This window comes from Adiantum capillus-veneris, chromosome 7 (assembly GCF_014529385.1).
Source record: "Adiantum capillus-veneris isolate H3 chromosome 7, ASM1452938v2, whole genome shotgun sequence".
NCBI classification, from domain to species: Eukaryota; Viridiplantae; Streptophyta; class Polypodiopsida; order Polypodiales; family Pteridaceae; genus Adiantum; species Adiantum capillus-veneris.
The window spans coordinates 83124031-83142800 of record NC_140937.1 but is presented as its reverse complement, the minus strand read 5'-3'; the positions used below and the strand labels follow the sequence as shown (position 1 = coordinate 83142800).

At 46.7% G+C, this 18770-nt stretch overlaps 1 protein-coding gene across 7 annotated transcripts in view; it reads right to left on the bottom strand.

Moving 5' to 3' along the window:
* LOC147454132 (protein GFS12-like) overlaps nt 1-18770 on the bottom strand; it is a 192659-nt gene that overhangs the window by 127059 nt on the left and 46830 nt on the right. For all 7 annotated transcript variants that reach the window (XR_015188597.1, XR_015188596.1, XR_015188598.1 and 4 more), the window contains 3 exons: nt 14608-14823; nt 14432-14504; nt 14159-14364 (listed from right to left, as the gene is read on the bottom strand). Coding sequence is in view for 4 of the 7 variants with exons in the window: in XM_086516145.1 (XP_086372271.1) it covers nt 14159-14364; nt 14432-14504; nt 14608-14823 (495 nt within the window). In the remaining 3 variants the exon portion in view is untranslated. The remainder of the gene's footprint in view (nt 1-14158; nt 14365-14431; nt 14505-14607; nt 14824-18770) is intronic.

The following is an 18770-nucleotide window of genomic DNA, read 5'->3' as shown; positions in this document are numbered from 1 at the left end:
AAAGAGCTAAAAAACTCTCAGAGACTCATATTTTTGAGTTGTTTGCTCCTCTCTCAAACCTCCTCTCCCCATTTGCTAGCACCACACTCCCACCATCACTTGCACACCTCCAGACACTCCCATTGACACAGAGAGCCTTTCAAAGATTAACTTGTTGCCAAGGAAGAGTGCAAAAAGGGTCTGTTTCCATCGAATTTTATCATGGATTCCTCCAGCTCAGGTACACAACTTGTAGACACCCCAAGTAACACCCAAATTCCGTTGACACATGCTCTATACACATGGATTAGAAGTGCTTTCCATAGCTCGATCAACGCATAACTGCTCTTGAAAATACAAATGTTCAGGCGAACATTCATGTGTGTTGTCTCAAAGGAGCCACACAAGGATTTAACGCTTGTGTGGTCCCTCTTGAAAATACAGCTCAATCGACGACTGTGCGCGTTTCTAAGAACGACATCCATCTTCAACAATTGCAGACGCAAATTGCTACCTTTGGGCATTTACAGAGTGGCCTCACTACGACAATTCCGTGCAAGACTGCTAATTTCTCAGGGGAAGAGAAAGAAATGTACGAAGTTGGCTGTAAATAATTGGCTTCATCATTAGACTACATATTTTGATCTCCGTGGAGAGCATGATAAACGGAGGATTCAGACGATTCCTCTACATTTACTCAGTAAAGCGCTTCCTTGGTGGCAAGATATGACGGAAAAGCCTACAATGTGGGCTGATTTTTGCATTAAATTCAAGAAGGATTTTGCAAAAAATGGATCCTTTGAAGGCCTTTGACAAACATACTATGGCTTTCAAGGAGGCACTCACCTTTTGTAAGGTGGACTCTACGGATGATGTGCACATGTGTCTACTGGGTCTACATGAAGATTATCGTTGGACCTTGATCAACCGGCTGATGTCAAAGATGTTGTGGCAAAGGCCAAAACATTCCATTTGATAAATGTAGTGAATTATGAGAGATCATCAATCCAGCGAAAGTACTTCGAGGAAACAATCCCAATTCCAGCAAAAGTCCAAGTCGCAGCCGAGACCACCTCTCAACACCATCTCTCGGAGTGCCCAAGAGAAGAAGAAAGCCACGAATGCTGTCATTGTTGATGCAGTGAAGAAGGGAGTTTGCTTTGGTTGTGGCCAAGTGGGCCATCAAATCTGCCCCAAAAAGAAGACCAAGAAACCACAAGAACACCCTTCGGTTCATATTCACAAGATCGCAGGTAACTCTGATTTTATTCAAGTTGAAATCCATCACTTAGTACTAATTGTACGTTTAGCAACAAAGTGTTTGATAGCCGCGATCTTCTTCGTTTTCCCGGAAAGATGAATGGTCACGATGTGACCATACTACATGATAATGGAAGCTCACATAATTTTCTAGATGGAAAATTGGTATAGAAACTGCCTACAAACGCGGGACAGTGACCATGAGTATCAAGTGAAGATGGCTCGTGGCAAAGATATCGATGTATGGAATTAAATGGTTTCTAACTTAACACTCGAGCTAGCTGATTCCAAAGAGAACTTCCACATCATGCACCCGGATAGAGCAAATGTTATCTTAGGGATTCCATGGTTTTTTATAAACAAGATACATTGTATATAGACTCTATACATCACTCCCTTGTTTTCGTTAAACAGGACATGCCTCTTGTGTCTGTTTCGCTTTGTAATCAGGTATCTGTAAATAATGGGTTTGCAATACCAATTGTCATTGCTATGGAAATATTCAAAGATACAAGTCTTCTGATGTAGACTTTTACTAGTGGATACTATCTACATGATTTGGTTCGTTTGTGCTCGGCACTTGTGTCACTGAATTTCATAAAAATGTTTTGTGCTCCTCAATTGAACTTCGAGATTCTAACGAGTCCACCATCATCCAAGAAATCGTGACTGATTTCAAGGATGTCTTTCTTGATGATCTACCTCCTGGCTTGCCTCCTTCAAGATGAGTAGATCATGCCATGAAGTGGCGGCATGCAATCACCCATTTCCGAAACAACTCTACCGGTTTAATAAAACCAAAGAAAACGAGATTCAGCGACAGCCAAAGGATTATTTCGACAAGGGGCTTGTTCGATCGAGTAAATCTCCGTCGGCAGCCCCTGTGTCACTTTCTTGAAAGAAAGATAACACTATGCATTTCTGCATGGATTACAACGGATTGAATAAACTCATTGTTAGAAATAAATATCCGCTCTCGCGTATGGATAATTTAATAGATCTACTCCATGGAGCATTGCAATATACTTTACGAAGATAGAACTGTGATCAGGCTATCATCAAATACGAATCAAACGAGATGTTCTAAAACGGGTTTCCATACATGCTATGGTTATTATGAGTTTTTGGTCTTACCTTTTGGTTTGACCAATGCTCTTGCGACGTTTCAACAGATGATGAATGATCTGTTGAGACCGTTTCTTGGCAGCTTCATCGTTGCATTTACATCTTGATTTACAGCCGGAGTCTATCCGGACATCTTGCGCATATACGCGCTGTTCTCGAAGTACTGAGAGCTAAGAAGCTTTACGCTAAAGCCTCTTAAGTGTGAATTCTTCAAGAAAGAGCTTCTTTATCTTGGTCATACTATTACTCATGATGGAATTCACGTTGATCCTGATAAGCTGGACAAAGTACGAAATTGGCCCATTCTGAAGAATGTATGCCAAGTTTAGTCTATCTTAGGCTTTACTAGATTTTTTCGCAAATTTATCAAGGATTGCTCTAAAGTTGCTGCTCCGTTTACAAAACTTTTAAAAAGACGAATCTTCGAGACCTCATCGTAAAGGTAACCCTCCAATTGTCTAGAATGAGCGTCTGGATGAAAGCTTTAAGACATTAAAACACGCACGAATGTTGCATATTGTGGATCCTAGCAATCCATTGGTTGTTGAAACAGATGCTAGTGATTATGCGCCTTGTGCAGCGCTTTATCAAGATGGACGTCCCATTGCTTTTAAAAGCAAGAAGCTTTCTAACGTTGAAATGCGTTATCGAACATATGAGAAAGAGCTTTATGTGGTAGTTCACGCTTTGAGGAAGTGGAGGTATTATTTGTACGGCTCTACCTTTGTTGCATAGGGAGATCACCTCTCTTTGCGCTGTGTCTGTGATCAGAGTGATCTCAAAGGCAAGAGAGCCAGATGGGTTGAGCAAGAGTTTGACTTTGAGATTCGCTACAGGAAAGGATCCAGCAATCGAGTTATTGATGCACTCAATCGAATTCCTGAGGTTAATGCTTTGTCCATGGCTAAAATCGACAGATTTCTAACTCTCTTCAAGGGCTTTGTCATTCTGACAGCCATTTTGGCAAGATCTAGAATGAGGTCGAAGTAGGGCATGACTCGTATACAGGCTTGGGTGATTCGAAGAGCCAAGTGAGTCATGCTGAAGAGATGAGACAAAGACAATATTCCATTAAAGCTGGACGATTATTTAGAAATGGGAAAGTCTGTGTTAGAAATCGATGACAAAGGATTTTGTTTGAATGCTATGATGTTCCCAGTGTTGGACACCCAAGCATCCAAAGAACTTTAGCATTGGCGCTCCTACATAGAGAGCTATGTGAAGAGATGCACTTAAGGTCAAAAAGGCAGAACGCCTTAAGAGAAGTTGGCCTGCTACATACGTTGGAAATCCCTATTGCCAAGTGGCAGAGTATTTCTATGGATTTCATTGATGGTTTGTCATATACTAGTCGTGGCAACATGCTTGAAAGACTCACAAAAATGGCAAAGTTGATACCCGCAAAGTCAACAATAAAAAGCCATGAGTTGGCAGATTTATTCCTCGATCAGCTTTACAAGCTAAATGGTTTGCCAGAGGATATCGTTATGACCGAGATACCAAGTTCATTGGATGATTTTGGTGAGATGTGTACCTTCATACGACGTTGAGTATGTCGTCCTTTCATATCCTGAGTCCGATGGACAAACTGAAAGGATGAATTAGATGTTGGAACACATGTTGAGGGCTAGGCAATCTGATTAGGAAAGGTATCTTCAACAATTAGAGTTTGCCTATAATAATAGCAAACATTCCGCTACTACATTTAGCCCATTCATGCTAATGTGTGTATTTGAGCATCATTCATGCTGATGTGTGGATTTGAGCGTAAAATTCCCGTATTGCTATTGGCTTAGAGAAAGTCAAAGATCGCAAAGCTTGGGATTTCTTGTATGATATGCAAGAAATGCTCGAATTGGCTAATGATCAAAGGAGATCCCCAAGGACTCTTAATGTGGTCTATCTGAAGATACCCAAAGATTCCAAAACCATGCGAATTAAAAAGCATTATAAGCTTTTAGCTAGCTTTTGTGGTCCATTCTTGATCACAATAAAAATTGGTCCAATTGCCTATAAATTTGCTCTTCCTTCTGATGTTAGCGTACATCTAGTGTTTCATGTATGCCGCCTTCAAGGAAAACTAGGTGAAACTGACGCTTATGTGCCTATCGAGGAACATGTTTGGGAAGATAACCAAACTAAGTTGTAGCCGGGCTACAGTGTCACTTTCACAGGACACAGTTAGTACAGTTGGTCCAGGCTGGTTCACACTGGACGGACCCTCTGGACCCTCTGGCCTAGGAGTGACACGTGGCAGGGTACCGACGGTGGTCTAGTGGACCTCGTGGCCAGGTCACCACATGGCTGACATTTATGAGCCGTTGGTGGCTCTTTATGGTGGTACATAGGAGTGGTAGCGGTTGGTCATCGGATTATCTTCTTCACCTTTGGTCCAGCATCGTGCGAGAGAGCAGAGAGTCTTACACAGAGCACTTCCGAGCCTCGACACCCCATTTTTGTACCTGTGAGTCCTGGGCTGGAGCTGAGTGTGCTGCCACGCCAGAGTCTGTACATGGTCCTTTGAGCTAGTCGAGTCCATATGTTCTGGTCTACTGCTGTGTCTCTGTTGTTATCCATTGTTTCTGTGTTTCATTCTGTTTGAGAGAGTTTCTATTTGTTGAGTGAGATTGTCTCGCACATTGCACTGAGTGACACCCACACTGTAGAGAGCACGACACATTATCCGCGCTACACGTGCTCTCATTTTGGCGATCACGGTGGGACCTCAACTGAAGTCTCACTCTGTTGAGTAGCTGGTTTCTTCGCTTCGCCTGTGCAGCCTGTTGGTCGCTTCGCCTGTGCAGCCTGTTGGTCTGGTCCAGTTTCACCCTTGATAGCTTAATCTAGCTGGTCTAGTCTCTCACCTTGCTGGCCTGGTCCCCTCTCGCCCTGGTCCAACTTGCCTCGTCTCTGGTCTAGACCCCTCGACCCTGGTCTAGTCCTCCTCGTCCCTCGTCCCTGGTCCAGCTAGTCTAGTCACTCGTCTGGTCTAGTAGAGTCTAGACCAGACTTCAGCCAGTTCAAGGTTCTCTTGCCCAAAGCTTGGTTGGACTGGAGGTCACTGCATGACACATACAAGGAGGTCAGTTGAGCGTCAAAGCCCACTACCGAGCCCTCTGAAGTACTATCACAGAAGACGACCTTTGACACCTTCTAGAAATCCTTCAACCTCATCACCTATACCTCCACATATCACATCACCCATTCCTTCATCAGGTTCCCCATCTTCGCGATCACCTTCTCCAGAAAAGCTCTCTCCTATTCTTCTACAACAAGCTATTGTGCAACAGACTCAGCAAGGAATCATGGAGCCACTAGCTAGTGTTTTGGCCAAGGTGAACATCAAGTTCCCTACATTCAAAGGGCTGTCTTCAGAAGATGCTGACGACCATGCAAGGAGATTTGTATCTCTCTGTAGGGGACGTGGGCTGAACAGAGAAGATGCTTACTTGGTACTATTTCCATCCACCCTGGATGGCCTAGCAGATAAATGGTACAGCCAATTTGCAAAGACCCATTTTGCAACTTGGGCAGCCTTAAGACAGCAGTTCTGTGAAGCTTTCAGGCCGGGTGACTACCAGGAGAAGGTGTTGGATGAGTTGGCCAACATGGTGCTCAAACCTGAGGAGACTTTTGCGGAGCTTATGACGAAAACTAAGTCGCTGGTGGCCAAGCTTCCCCAACAACCCGGTGAATTCATGGTTAAAAAGTGGGTGGAGAAGGCGCTTCCCAAAACTTCTCAGCAAAAACTCCGAGAGAGTCTCCGACCCGACGCCACTCTCGACGAGTTCATCGCAGCTGCTACTAGAATAGAGGGAGCTAGGAAGCTCTTCAACAACTCTCCTCAAATAGATACTCCCTCTGTGTTCTCGGAAGGTAGTCCTACTGATCCTTTAACTTCTTTACGCAGGGAATTGGAAGCCCTAAAGTTACAGCGAGCTCTTCAAGAGGAGAGGTCCTTCTCTCTTAGACAAGAGAAGCCTCCAAATCATGAGGCATTGGAACAGATTAAGCGCGAGCTAGAAGAGCTCAAGTGTCAGCAAGAGACTAAGGCTACGGTTTGGTGTAGCTCATGCCGCTCTCCAGGGCACCCTCCGCAGGAATGCCCCCTTGGGGTTTACTGCCACTTCTGTGAAAAATCTGGACATGAGGACAAGGATTGTTACTACCTAAAGGGATTGCACAAAATACAGCAAAGTCTTGGTCCTTCTCTCCAACAAGGGTTAGCACCATCATCCAACATGGTTTCCCACTACGGCCATCCCAACTACATGCCACCTTTGTGCAATACCCCTGTTGTCCAAGGTATGTCAAGTACTTTCCCGACTCAAAGTTTTTATAATGCTAATGCCACCTCAACCCCTCAGAGCTTCTACACTTCAGCCTCCAACTCCATGCAACAACCACCTCGTCCCCCGTTTCGTCCTTCCAATCGGCCCATACTCTGCTACAAATGCGGAGAGTATGGGCATTATCAGAGCAAATGCCCTCTGCCAGAAGGCTCTTCTCCGTGCCAACTTTGCCCTGAGGCTCAGGATCACTACACTAAGGATTGTCCAAAACAACGCGCCGCTACCTCTGCGAGCCCAAGTCAGAGCCAACCTGAATTCACCTTTCCCAAGATCAATTTGATAGCAGTTAGTACCAACCCCAAGCCACCCCTTTCTGCCCATATGATTGCCTCTCAAGACAAGTTGCAGCTGGTAGAGGAGCGAGCTGGTGTCCTCACACGAGCTCAGAGGGCAGCCCTCGGCCTCAATCTTCCAGTAGGTACAGCCCTTTCCTCCCCAATGCCTACACCTCCTCCAGCAGCTGACATGCCATTCCCTAGTGCTAAGAAAGGATCTTTTACTATGCTCTCCGATATTGATGGGGCTTTCTTAGAAGCAGTTGCTAACTTAAAAAAGATCAAAGTACCAGAGGAACAACAACAGGTAGAAAAAGAGAAGCATACAGCAGAGACAGTCTTGAAGAACACTTTCCAACAAGTGTCCCTCTATGACATGCTTCGACTAGATGCGAGTTTCAGAAGTGACACCCTTGCAGTTATTCAGTCACTTTACCATGGAGCAGGTCCTAGTGGCGGGCACCTCCCAGTGCGACAGTCAGAGTCCTATATGATATCCAATCCTGCTGCTCCACTCACTGATTATAGAAGCCCTCGCCTAACAGTGTCCGTTTTAGGTCGGCAATTCTCAGGAGTGATAGTGGATGGTGGATCTGGCATCAACCTGATGCCCGAGTTCACTATGCTAGCTCTACGTCTACAGCCTACTCGCCCTGCTCCCTTCACAATTACATTGGCCGACCAGCGGACAGTCTACCCAGTGGGCATAGTGGATAATGTGCCTCTGCAGGTACAAGACTTTACTTTTAACTTGGATTTTGTTGTGGTTCGTCTTCCCCGGGTTGAGGGCGGATTTCCTTTGCTCATTGGAAGACCATGGCTGCGACACACTAAAGCACTTCATGATTGGGGAAACGACGCAATGTGGATACATGATTCTGGATCCTCGATGCAACCCATTCTCTTAGAAGGTGGTATGGATCCTGTGGTGCAGCAAGTTTCTTTGTCAATGGAAACCAACCCTGCACAGGAACAGCCTACTACACCTGAAGGGGCAGACGAAGATCTACTGGAGTGGTTGGAGGCTACCAAATCTATGCCTTGTTATGGAGTCTCTATTCACTCTTTGCCTGAAAAAACACCCTCTTCAAATGATTCCACAGTAGCTAAATCTAATGTGCCACCTGAGCCTATGAAGCAGCATAGAAGCAGTAAGAAATCTACTCTACAGGAGTTCACCCCCCCTCAAACATCAATCCCTTTGGTGTTTGCTTCTCCGACCAGAACAAATCTCTTCTCTGTGTCTAGCAACAACCCTTTACAGAGCCAGTCCTGCAAGATGAATTCCAAGATCGTGATGGCTGTCTCGCTCATGATAGTTGTGTGCTCTTTATTTGCACCTATCTACCCCTATCCCCTCAATCCTATACACAATCAGAATGCCCACATCCCCTACCCACCCCCTCATCCCTCTCGCCCCTACCTACTCTCTCCCACACGCCCCTACCCTCCCCTCTCGTCCCTACCCACCCTCTCCCTCCCCCTCTCGCCCCTACCTACTCTCTCCCACTCGCCCCTACCCACCCTCTCCCTCCCCCTCTCGCCCCTACCTACCCTCTCCCACTCGCCCCTACCCACCCCCTCTCGCCCCTACCTACTCTCTCCCACTCGCCCCTACCCTCCCTCTCTTGCCCCTACCCACCCTCTCCCATACTCCTACCCACCCTCTCCCTCCCCCTCTCGCCCCTACCCACCCTCTCCCTTCCCCTCTTGCCCCTACCTACCCTCTCCCACTCGCCCCTACCCACCCTCTCCCTCCCCCTCTCGCCCCTACCCTCCCCCTCTCGCCCATACCCTCTTCCACTCACCCCTACCCTCCCCCTCACCCCCTCTCGCCCCTACCCCCTCCCCCTCACCCCTCTCGCCCCTACCCTCCCCCTACCCACCCTCTCGCCCCTACCCACCCCACTCGCCCTACCCTCCCCCTCTCGCCCCTACCCAGTTCCCCTCGCCCATACCCCCTCACTTCCCCTCTCACCACTACCCACCCCTCACTCCCACTAAACCCTATCTAGCCCTCTCAAGTTCAGCTTTCATTCTGTCATCATCATGGAGCTTAACCCTATTTGCGGTGTTACTCGGGTTTATGGTCATCCCTCTTTTCGAGAAGAGTGTTGTTGCAAAAAGAGTGGCAAGGGTCATCTGCAACTACAAGCATGGCCCAGGCTTTACAATCCTACATACTGGGTTCCTGCCTAGTTAGAGGCTTAAGGCGATTGCAAGCAGTGCAGTGTTTTTAACTCCACTTTTGAAGTCTGTAAGGTCATGGGCCTAACACCTGCTTCAGAAAGATGTACGGATGCAGTACCTAGTGGTTTTCCTTCTAGTGGTTTTCCTTCACAGTTTTTTCAGTATTCCTCACCGAGACGGTGAGCGGTCTTGTGGCGGGCAACCTGTAGCCGGGCTACAGTGTCACTTTCACAGGACACAGTTAGTACAGTTGGTCCAGGCTAGTTCACACTGGACGGACCCTCTGGACCCTCTGGCCTAGGAGTGACACGTGGCAAGGTACCGGCGGTGGTCTAGTGGACCTCGTGGCCAGGTCACCACATGGCTGACATTTATGAGCCGTTGGTGGCTCTTTATGGTGGTACATAGGAGTGGTAGCGGTTGGTCATCGGATTATCTTCTTCACCTTTGGTCCAGCATCATGCGAGAGAGCAGAGAGTCTTACACAGAGCACTTCCGAGCCTCGACACCCCATTTTTGTATCTGTGAGTCCTGGGCTGGAGCTGAGTGTGCTGCCACGCCAGAGTCTGTACATGGTTCTTTGAGCTAGTCGAGTCCATATGTTCTGGTCCACTGCTGTGTCTCTGTTGTTATCCATTGTTTCTGTGTTTCATTCTGTTTGAGAGAGTTTCTATTTGTTGAGTGAGATTGTCTCGCACATTGCACTGAGTGACACCCACACTGTAGAGAGCACGACACATTATCCGCGCTACATAAGTATATTCCTGGAGAACCAGAGGCCGTTTTAGGTCACTGTACCCGTCATTCGTGCCGATGTGCTTATGGTGGTGAGTATTTAATTAGATGGAAGGGTCAATCTAAAAAGTTTGCTACTTGGGAATCGGTTAGAGCTTTGAAAGCTCAGAATCCCCACTTCATTGATGAGGACATCAACAGTTCTTAAGGGGGGAAGTATGTTATGTCCCAATCACAAGAGAGGGGATCTACTCCATGACACCGTCAGGATGGGTGTCTAGTGTCTGGGCGGATGTAGTGTGAACCCGACCAGTATGGTCGGTCACTCTGATAAAACGAGGCCAAGGCCTCATTTGCAGTTACCACTAGCAATGTCAGTGGTTAGCCTGCGAGGCTAGAAGTGCGCAAGGTCACCTTGAGGAGGTGAGGACGAGTGGTATGGGACGCCCGGTACAACCTCGGACGTTTGCCCCCAGCGAGGGGATGCTGTCGGCTGGTGGCTATGGTCGAGTGGTTCGTCCGCAAGGTGAGGTATAGAGGAGTGCAGGATGAACCATTGTGGTGGGGAGTAATGCCACCGAATGTGACCTCTGACAAAACTAAAAAACATCTGGTAGTGAGCCCATCATCTGAGAAAAACAAGCATGTGCTCCTCAGCTGCCCTCGAGGAATCCACTGCTAAATCCCATTGGCTACGTAGAGTGTGGATAATATCCACCCAAATGTTTGCAAGGATGTCCACAGTAGAGGACGGTGCAGCACTGAGAATGTGACAGCAAATAGCTCACCAGACGTTCCACAACGTAATGGCAACTAGCATGCAAAACACCTCATCTCGACACTGAGGAGCCTCATGTTGCACATCCCCTCTAGGTATCATGCTCAAGGTACCCATGAGATACCTTGAGACTGTCAGCATAAAAACTAGATCCATTACAACACCCTAAAAAAAATGATTGCAAGGACAATGCATCAACCACGAGACTGTTCCCCACGTAAGAAAGACAACTAGACCCCTACTCTGGAAAGAAGTACTGCAAGAGCTCTCCAAACAAGGGATGATGTGAAGCAACCCCAAAGGCACTCGCTGGGAGTCTCCACAATCCCACCAGTACACCGTACATATATAGGATCGAAGCCCAACTCACCAGACCAAGAGCCAACTGGAAGACCATGATGAGTAAACAGCCAATGGAAGTAAGGAATCCTCTGTGCCACTCTCAAAGTCCACAACACAAACTGAAACTGATATATAAGAGCATGTGATAAACTTGCGTAACCACTCTCTCAATCGTTTGGGCAACCAAGACTTCTTACTCACAAGTAATGTGCAACCTATCCTGACAAAATACTCTAAAAAAGTGACTAGAGCATGTCTCTGTACATCCGACGGCCACTGCCACCAACCAAGATCCCAATATAGTTGAGATAAAGGACGAATCTCCTAAATCCAAAGCCTCCAAGAGGCAACCTTCTCTACAAAGAGATGAGGATCCAAGCATCGCTTTCTGCCACAACAACCCACTACTCTAATCAGCTGCCAAGCAAGGCTAGGAAGAACAGGCCCTTTCTCATTATTCCTACTCTCTAGCAATAATGAACGTAAAAAACTGATACTTGACAAGAAGGGTTGTGCCAGACCCATCAAAGTACCCAACCTTGATACTATGGAAGCGTCCTCTCCTAACATGCTCCCACAAGTCCTGAATGGTAGACTCAAATCTCAAGAATCCTGGGCCAAATTCCTCTGCGGATAGCATACCTCTCTGCCAAGATATATGCCAGCAACAATCTATCACGGCACCAAGTGCTCATTGAACTCGCTGGACCAGCATCCCAAATAGCCCGATTAATGTTTAATCGCTGCCCTAGCTAATGAAATCGGTCTCCAAACACTGAATGGATAGGGATGTTGACCAAAGAATTCCGTACGAGAGGCTGTCACTTAAACTCCTCTCTTTGGAGCTCCAAAACTGTAGCAATGAGCGCATGAAAGGAGACAAATGATCTTGATGCAAAGGCGCATCCGTAACCGTATCCCTGCATTTTATGTGTGCATGTCTCTAACACCATGGGTGGGAGTGACGGTAGCCAAGGTAGACTGAAGTAACATCTTCCAAGGTTCATTGCCTGGGAAAAATCCCCTTGAAATCAGCTTGGTAAGAAGTGCACTGCTCTGCAACTCAGGATCAATGATACCCAAACCACCCTCTGGAGAATCACTGTAGACCGTTAAACACTAGCCCGAGTGTCACAAGTGCCATCATATCCCCCAAAAAGGAAGTTCCGAATCAAGTGCCTCAGCTGCGCCATAGTGCTTTCATGTAGCGTCCAGCATGATGCAATGTACCAAGCAGAGGCCAACAACACTTGATTAGTCACCAATGCTCAACCAGCCATAGAAAGATGCTACGAGGACCAAAAGCAAAGCTTCCTACGCATCGACTGCATAGCAGGTGAAAACTGTTGCTCCCAAGTCACATCCATACCCACCTGAAACCCCAAGTATCTACAAGACTGACCAGGTCTCAACCAAGTAAAGCCATCCACTGTACCCCAGATCGGCATATCATCAGTCCCCACAAGAATGCCAAAAGACTTGTGCCAAATTCCAATTGATGCGTGTACCACTAGCCAAACAATATACATCCAAGGAAGGACAAATTGCATCTATAACACCCATGGCTTGGCGTAAAACAATAGAGTTTCATCAACATACTCCTGATCTACTAAATTTAGCTCATCCTCAACAGGCATGAGTAGACCTCTAATACCTGGCCTTTGTGCTCTGAAGAAATCCGATCGTCTCCGCCACAAACAAAAACGAGTAAGGTGCCATTGGGCAGCCCTTCCCGACGGAACGAGAGAGCTCAAACCAACAAATCCTGCAATGGTCACTGCAATAGAAGCTGATATGAGCAGTGCCGAGACTCCTCTAATCCACGCAGCTGGAAAACCCAGGGAACGATCGAGCCCACCTAATACCTAATGAAAGCACAAAAAATTGTCCAAAATACACCGATCCTGAACAAAACCTGCCCGAGATCCTGCTAAAAAGGACACAGTCTAGCACTATCAATTTCGCCAATATCTTATAAACCAAAGAGAGGAATGTGATGGGCCACCATTGCCTTAAATGAGAGGTGCCCCCTCCCTTCAGTATAAGAGATATGAAGCCGGAACACATCAACTGCAGCATAAAACCCGTATCAAATATATCCTGGCAACCTCTCAATAGCCACAACTGTACTACATCCCAATAAGTCGTCTCTAGTAAGAAGATCATCACATGGACAACAAGAGGAATGAGCCAAACTATGCATTGCATCTTGCAAATCATCCAAGGAAAAAGGAGCCATCAACTAAAGGCACATGGCAGTAGTCACTCGCCTCATCGTGAAGTGCCAGACCTGATCTCTAGCCTGTTATACCTCTTGAGTGACTGTCTCTGTCGTGAACAAGTGCTCATAGAAACCCAAAGCAAAAGCTAGCAGCTAATCCGGCTCTGTATGCAATACCCCTGCAAAATCCCTGATTGCATGCATTGTAGACCCTCCTAGTCTCTCTCTGTGCATAGCAAAGAAATCCTTGTTCATCATGTCCCCTCTCGAGATCCAATGGGACGCCGAAGCATGAGAGTAAAACTCGGACCTCATGTCCTGGAGCCGGCGTAGCTCCTCTAAAATCTATGTATGTCTACCTGCAATAGACGATGCGTTGCATAGAGCAGAGGGGAGCACGTAAAGCACACTCTCTCTGCTGAATCTCTCTACGAATAAAACATGCTGTCTCCTTCACAAGCGACTGGACTCAATGATGCAAGAGGCTAACAGCTGTGCAGGTGAAGCGGTAGATGGTACCTCCTTTGACCAAAGCTGTTGTAACTGCTGACGTAGATCCTGCTCTAAAAGAACTCGCTTTGGGATCTGAGCACCTCTTCTCAGCGCCGAAGGAACCCAAAAGAGATGTAAAGTGAAACATGGAAATGATTTGACAATACAGAACCGGCCCAAATAGAGGTGGCACCACCCCTTGAGGCTGTCCATGCACCAACATAAAATCTATCCAGATGCTCCAGCAGAGTTGGACGTCTAGTTCATATAGATCATATTGGCTAGGGCTGCCAGATGAAGAACTGCACATAGCCTTGCATTCCGTAGCTTGTGCTGTTATGCTTTCACGTACACCTAGGCCCACACTAGTGGTACAGCTAGTAAATAAAAAATATAACAACAAAGATACCTGGACAAGTGCAAAATATACGTCTGTCGAAGGAAGAAAGGGAAGCAGCCGATCAAGAAGGGCAATTGCATCTTTCACTACCAGCATGTGCCAGCTCCTTGCTGGCCCAGTTTTTTCCTTTGGCATAGCTGAGAGGCAAACATGAATCATTGCTCGTAAAGTTGGAAGCAGGTGCTTCACAACCAGACATTCCCCCAGCCGATTTCCTGTACCCAAAAACACAACTTACTTAGCCAAAGCTATCACAACTGAGTAAAAGAACTTGTAGCTTACCAATTTCAACTATGGTGTCAATGGCACATATTGCAATATCCCGGCCAAATTGTTGCAATAAAGGTCCTATTGTCTGTACCTCAAGGGAAAGGAGGGAAAAAACATTAAAGCAATTTTCAGCGAAAAGAAGGAACAATAAGACATGAACTCCCAAGAATTTTCAATTCATCTTGCACCTGGAAATATGTTATGGGGACTCCAAGCTCTTCACAGGTTTCAATTATTAATGTAGAAGCAGCGGCCACAATTTCAGCATCCGTGGACTGCTGTAAAGCAAATAGAACCACGGGATGCACGAGCTGAAGGTACGAGCTTTTTCCAATACACTTATATATCTTCTTAATGAATGACACATGGAGCAGAGCAATCTTCAAGTCATTGTTCCTGTCACACTAAAAATCCATAACAAGAACCAAAGTCAAGGACTAAAAAAAAAATCCAAAAGAGAAAATCTTTCTATTAAAATCACCTCAAGGGCACAGAACCAAAGTCAAGGACTAAAAATTAATTTTGTATACCTTAGAAATTCCGCTCATAGGCCATTCTAGCCTTCAAACAAAGGGAGAAAGAGCTTGCACACGTAGAGAGAGAGAATCAGCAAGATCAACCGCCACCTTTTAGGTACTATTAACGAACTCGACGCACGAGTGGCAGTACAGGAAAGCACGATACACACACTCGAGGATCGTGTGAAGGCCCAAGATGAGGAAATCGTACTACTCAAGAAAGAGCTTGCAGAGGTGCGTCGCAGAATGTCCTTGAAGAAGGAGAGCTTGACACGATTAAGGAACAAGTGCGAGCCATCAAAGAAGGTGGGGAGCAACAAAAAGAAATGACGACCTCGTGGGTAGATGTCATCACAAACACCCAACAAAAAGTAGAAACGGCCGAAAAATGGATCGAGATTGTCAAGAAACGGAAAGGCAAGGAAATAACCCCCACTCCCACGCCAACCATCATCAACTTGACAACAGAAGAGGAGCAAAGGAGACATGTGCGGGCCTTACACGCAAGGATATGTGGCCTCAAAGACCAAGATAATGTGGTAATGTGGATGAAGAGGTGAAAGAACTCATGACTCTGGTGGGCGTCAACGAGCAGACGCATACGAGGGCCTGGAGAGTGGGCCCTAAGAAAAGTGGGAGCAATGGAGAAACCTCGAAGTAAAGGCCACTTATTCTCCGCTTCCCTTCCATGGAAGCAAAGGACTTCTTGAAGAAGAGACCGACTCTAAAGAAGACTGCCATCTTTCTTGGAGATGACCTCACCCTCTCGCACATTGCTCATATGCAAGAAGTAATGCCGGAAATTAGAGCAGAAAGGGAAAAGGGAAAGATTGCGTTTTACAAGGATGGAAAGGTGGTGATATTGGAGAGACGCCCCGCATGACAGTGCGAGACCTATGGGACCACACTAAAGATAGCAACCTAGAATTGTAATGGGTCACTCCGTCTTAATATAGGGGCCTTTGAGGATAGCTTCACAGGGAGAGACATCATTTTCTACTCTGAGACGCATCAAGCCCCTGGGCAATCCATGCCACAGGTGAGCAGATATAGATGGGAGAGCTTGCAGACAGGAGACCAGATCAGAGAATTGAGGATGGGGCTCAGGGGGAGTGGCAGTTCTATTCATGGAGGAGTTGCAGCCATTGATATATATAGCGCGCAAAGATGAACAGGCTAGGTACATGTGGGTGGGGCTCAGGGCAGAGACGGGCAAATACCTCTACATTGCTTTCTGTTACTTTCCTCCGAGTACGTCAGTATATGCATCACCTAGAGGACAATCCCCCTTTGCTATTTTGGATAATGACATATGGGAGTTTTCCAAGGATGGTGACATTATCATACTAGGGGATTTAAATGCTATGACTGCCCACCACCATACAATATTTTATGATACTTCCGAGGAGATGCTTAGGGAGCTGGACGTTACAGAGATAGGTCTATCCAGACTATCACAAGATGAGGAATACACTGAGTATGGCAGATACTTGATAGATATGGGAACCACACATAGATTGGCCATTTTGAATGGCCTACAAAGATTTTCGACAGCTTGAGCTTTTACTTGCTTTCCACACCAACATGGTGCCAGCACAATGGACTATGTTATGGCCCAGCCAAGTCTCATGGGAGTCAGCGAGCAAACGCATACAAGGGCTTGGAGAGTGGGCTCTAAGAAAAGTGGGAGCAACGGAGAAACCTCGTCATTCTCCGCTTCCCCTCCATGGAAGCGAAGAAAGACTTCTTGAAGAAGAGACCGACTCTAAAGAAGACTGGCATCTTTCTTGAAGATGACCTCACCCTCTCATAGATTGCTCATATGCAAGAAGTAATGCCGGAAATAAGAGCAGCAAGGGAAAAGGGGAAGATTGCTTTCTACAGGGATGGAAAGGTGGTGATATTGGAGCAACGCCCCGAATGACGGTGCGAGACCTATGGGACCACACTAAAGATGGCAACCTGGAATTGTAATGGGTGACTCCGTCTTGATATAGGGGCCTTTGAGGATAGCTTCACAGGGAGAGACATCATTTTCTACTCTGAGACGCATCAAGCACCTGGACAATCCATGCCACAGGTGAGCGGATATAGATCGGAGCATCGAGGACGAGGCTCAGGGGGAATGGCAGTTCTATTCAGGGAGGAACTGCAGCCACTGATATATATAGCACGCAAGGATGAACAGGCTAGGTACATGTGGGTGAGGCTCAGGGCAGAGACGGGCAGATACCTCTACAATACTATTTGTTACTTTCCTCCTAGTACGTCAGTATATGCATCACCTAGAGGACAATCCCCCTTTGCTATTTTGGATAATGACATATGGGAGTTTTCCAAGGATGGTGACATTATCATACTAGGGGATTTCAATGCTAGGACTGCCCACCACCAGACAATATTTTATGATACTTCCGAAGAGATGCTTAGGGAGCTGGACGTCACAAAGATGGGTCTATCCAAACTATCACAAGATGAGGAATACACTGAATATGGCAGATACTTGATAGATATGGGAACCACACACAGATTGGCCATTGTGGATGGCCTACAAAGATTTTCGACAGCTTGAGGTTTTACTTGCTTTCCACACCGACATGGTGCCAACACAGTGGATTATGTTGTGGCCCAGCCAAGTCTCATTCCATTCTTTTAGGATTTCATGGTGGGCACTAGGCCACTTGGAGTAGCAGTTGATCATGCTATCATGTCTTTCACCCTGACCTTCCAGTTCAGCACAGCTCCATTAGGAGAGGTTCCCACACACACTCGGTATACCTTCATGAGGGAGACGGATTCTGTGTGTATGGATGAGATATACAGACAGCTATGCACCCAGTAGTCGAGACGGCCACTAGATGACCTCACTCAGATACTGACAAAGACGCTCCATGATGGAGCATCAGAGGCATATCCCCACAGCCAGCCCACATGGAGACGATCTAGGAGCCTGCCCTAGAACAGTTGGTATGATCAGGAGTGCAGAGAGACGAGGATCAAATTACAGAGGGAAGTGCTCATGGGTATTACCACACATGGACAGTCACAAATAATCTTTTGCCGCCTAGTGCGACGAAAGAAAAGGGCTTATCTATCTTAGCTAGAGCAGGATCTGTATCAGCTATTTATAAGTCAGGACTCGGGTGAAGCATGGAGGCTATCCCACGAGCATTCACCACCGCCAGCGGTCACCTACACTGAGACATGGGGGGAATATGCCACATCTCTCTACACAGCATCAGGGCAACCACCTCTGCCGGACCCACTAGAGACATGCCCGGAGACATGTTCTTTCTTTACTGCCGAGAGGGTAAGGAAAGCCATTGACAGGGTGAAGACAAGGAGAGCACATGATCATGATGGTCTGGTAGCAAATAACTTCATCCATGCCAGAGATATGCTTGTAGAGCTCCTGGCTATGATGTTTAATCGAGCCATGTATGAAGGTTTCTCGGAGACTTGAAGTTTGTCTACAATTGTGCCTATTTTCAAGTCGGGAGATCCCATGATTCCCGCAAATTATCGCACCATCATGGTTGGTCACACATTAGCTAGGTTGTATGCATCCGTCCTTGAGCAGGAGCTGAGTAGATGGGCAAAGCGAGAGGGCATAAGAGCACCAGGGCAAGCAGGTTTCAAGAGAGGTTTCTCCACTCTTGACCAGATTCTGACACTCAGGGCTATTATTGAGGAGGGTAGACACCATGGCAAGAGGATCTATTGTAGCTCTGCATACATTTGCTTGTGACTGTGGATTGTCTGTCAATCTAGGGAAAACCAAGGTTATGGTGTTCAACACCACACCACAGTGGGTCAGGAGGTCGGCACCCACA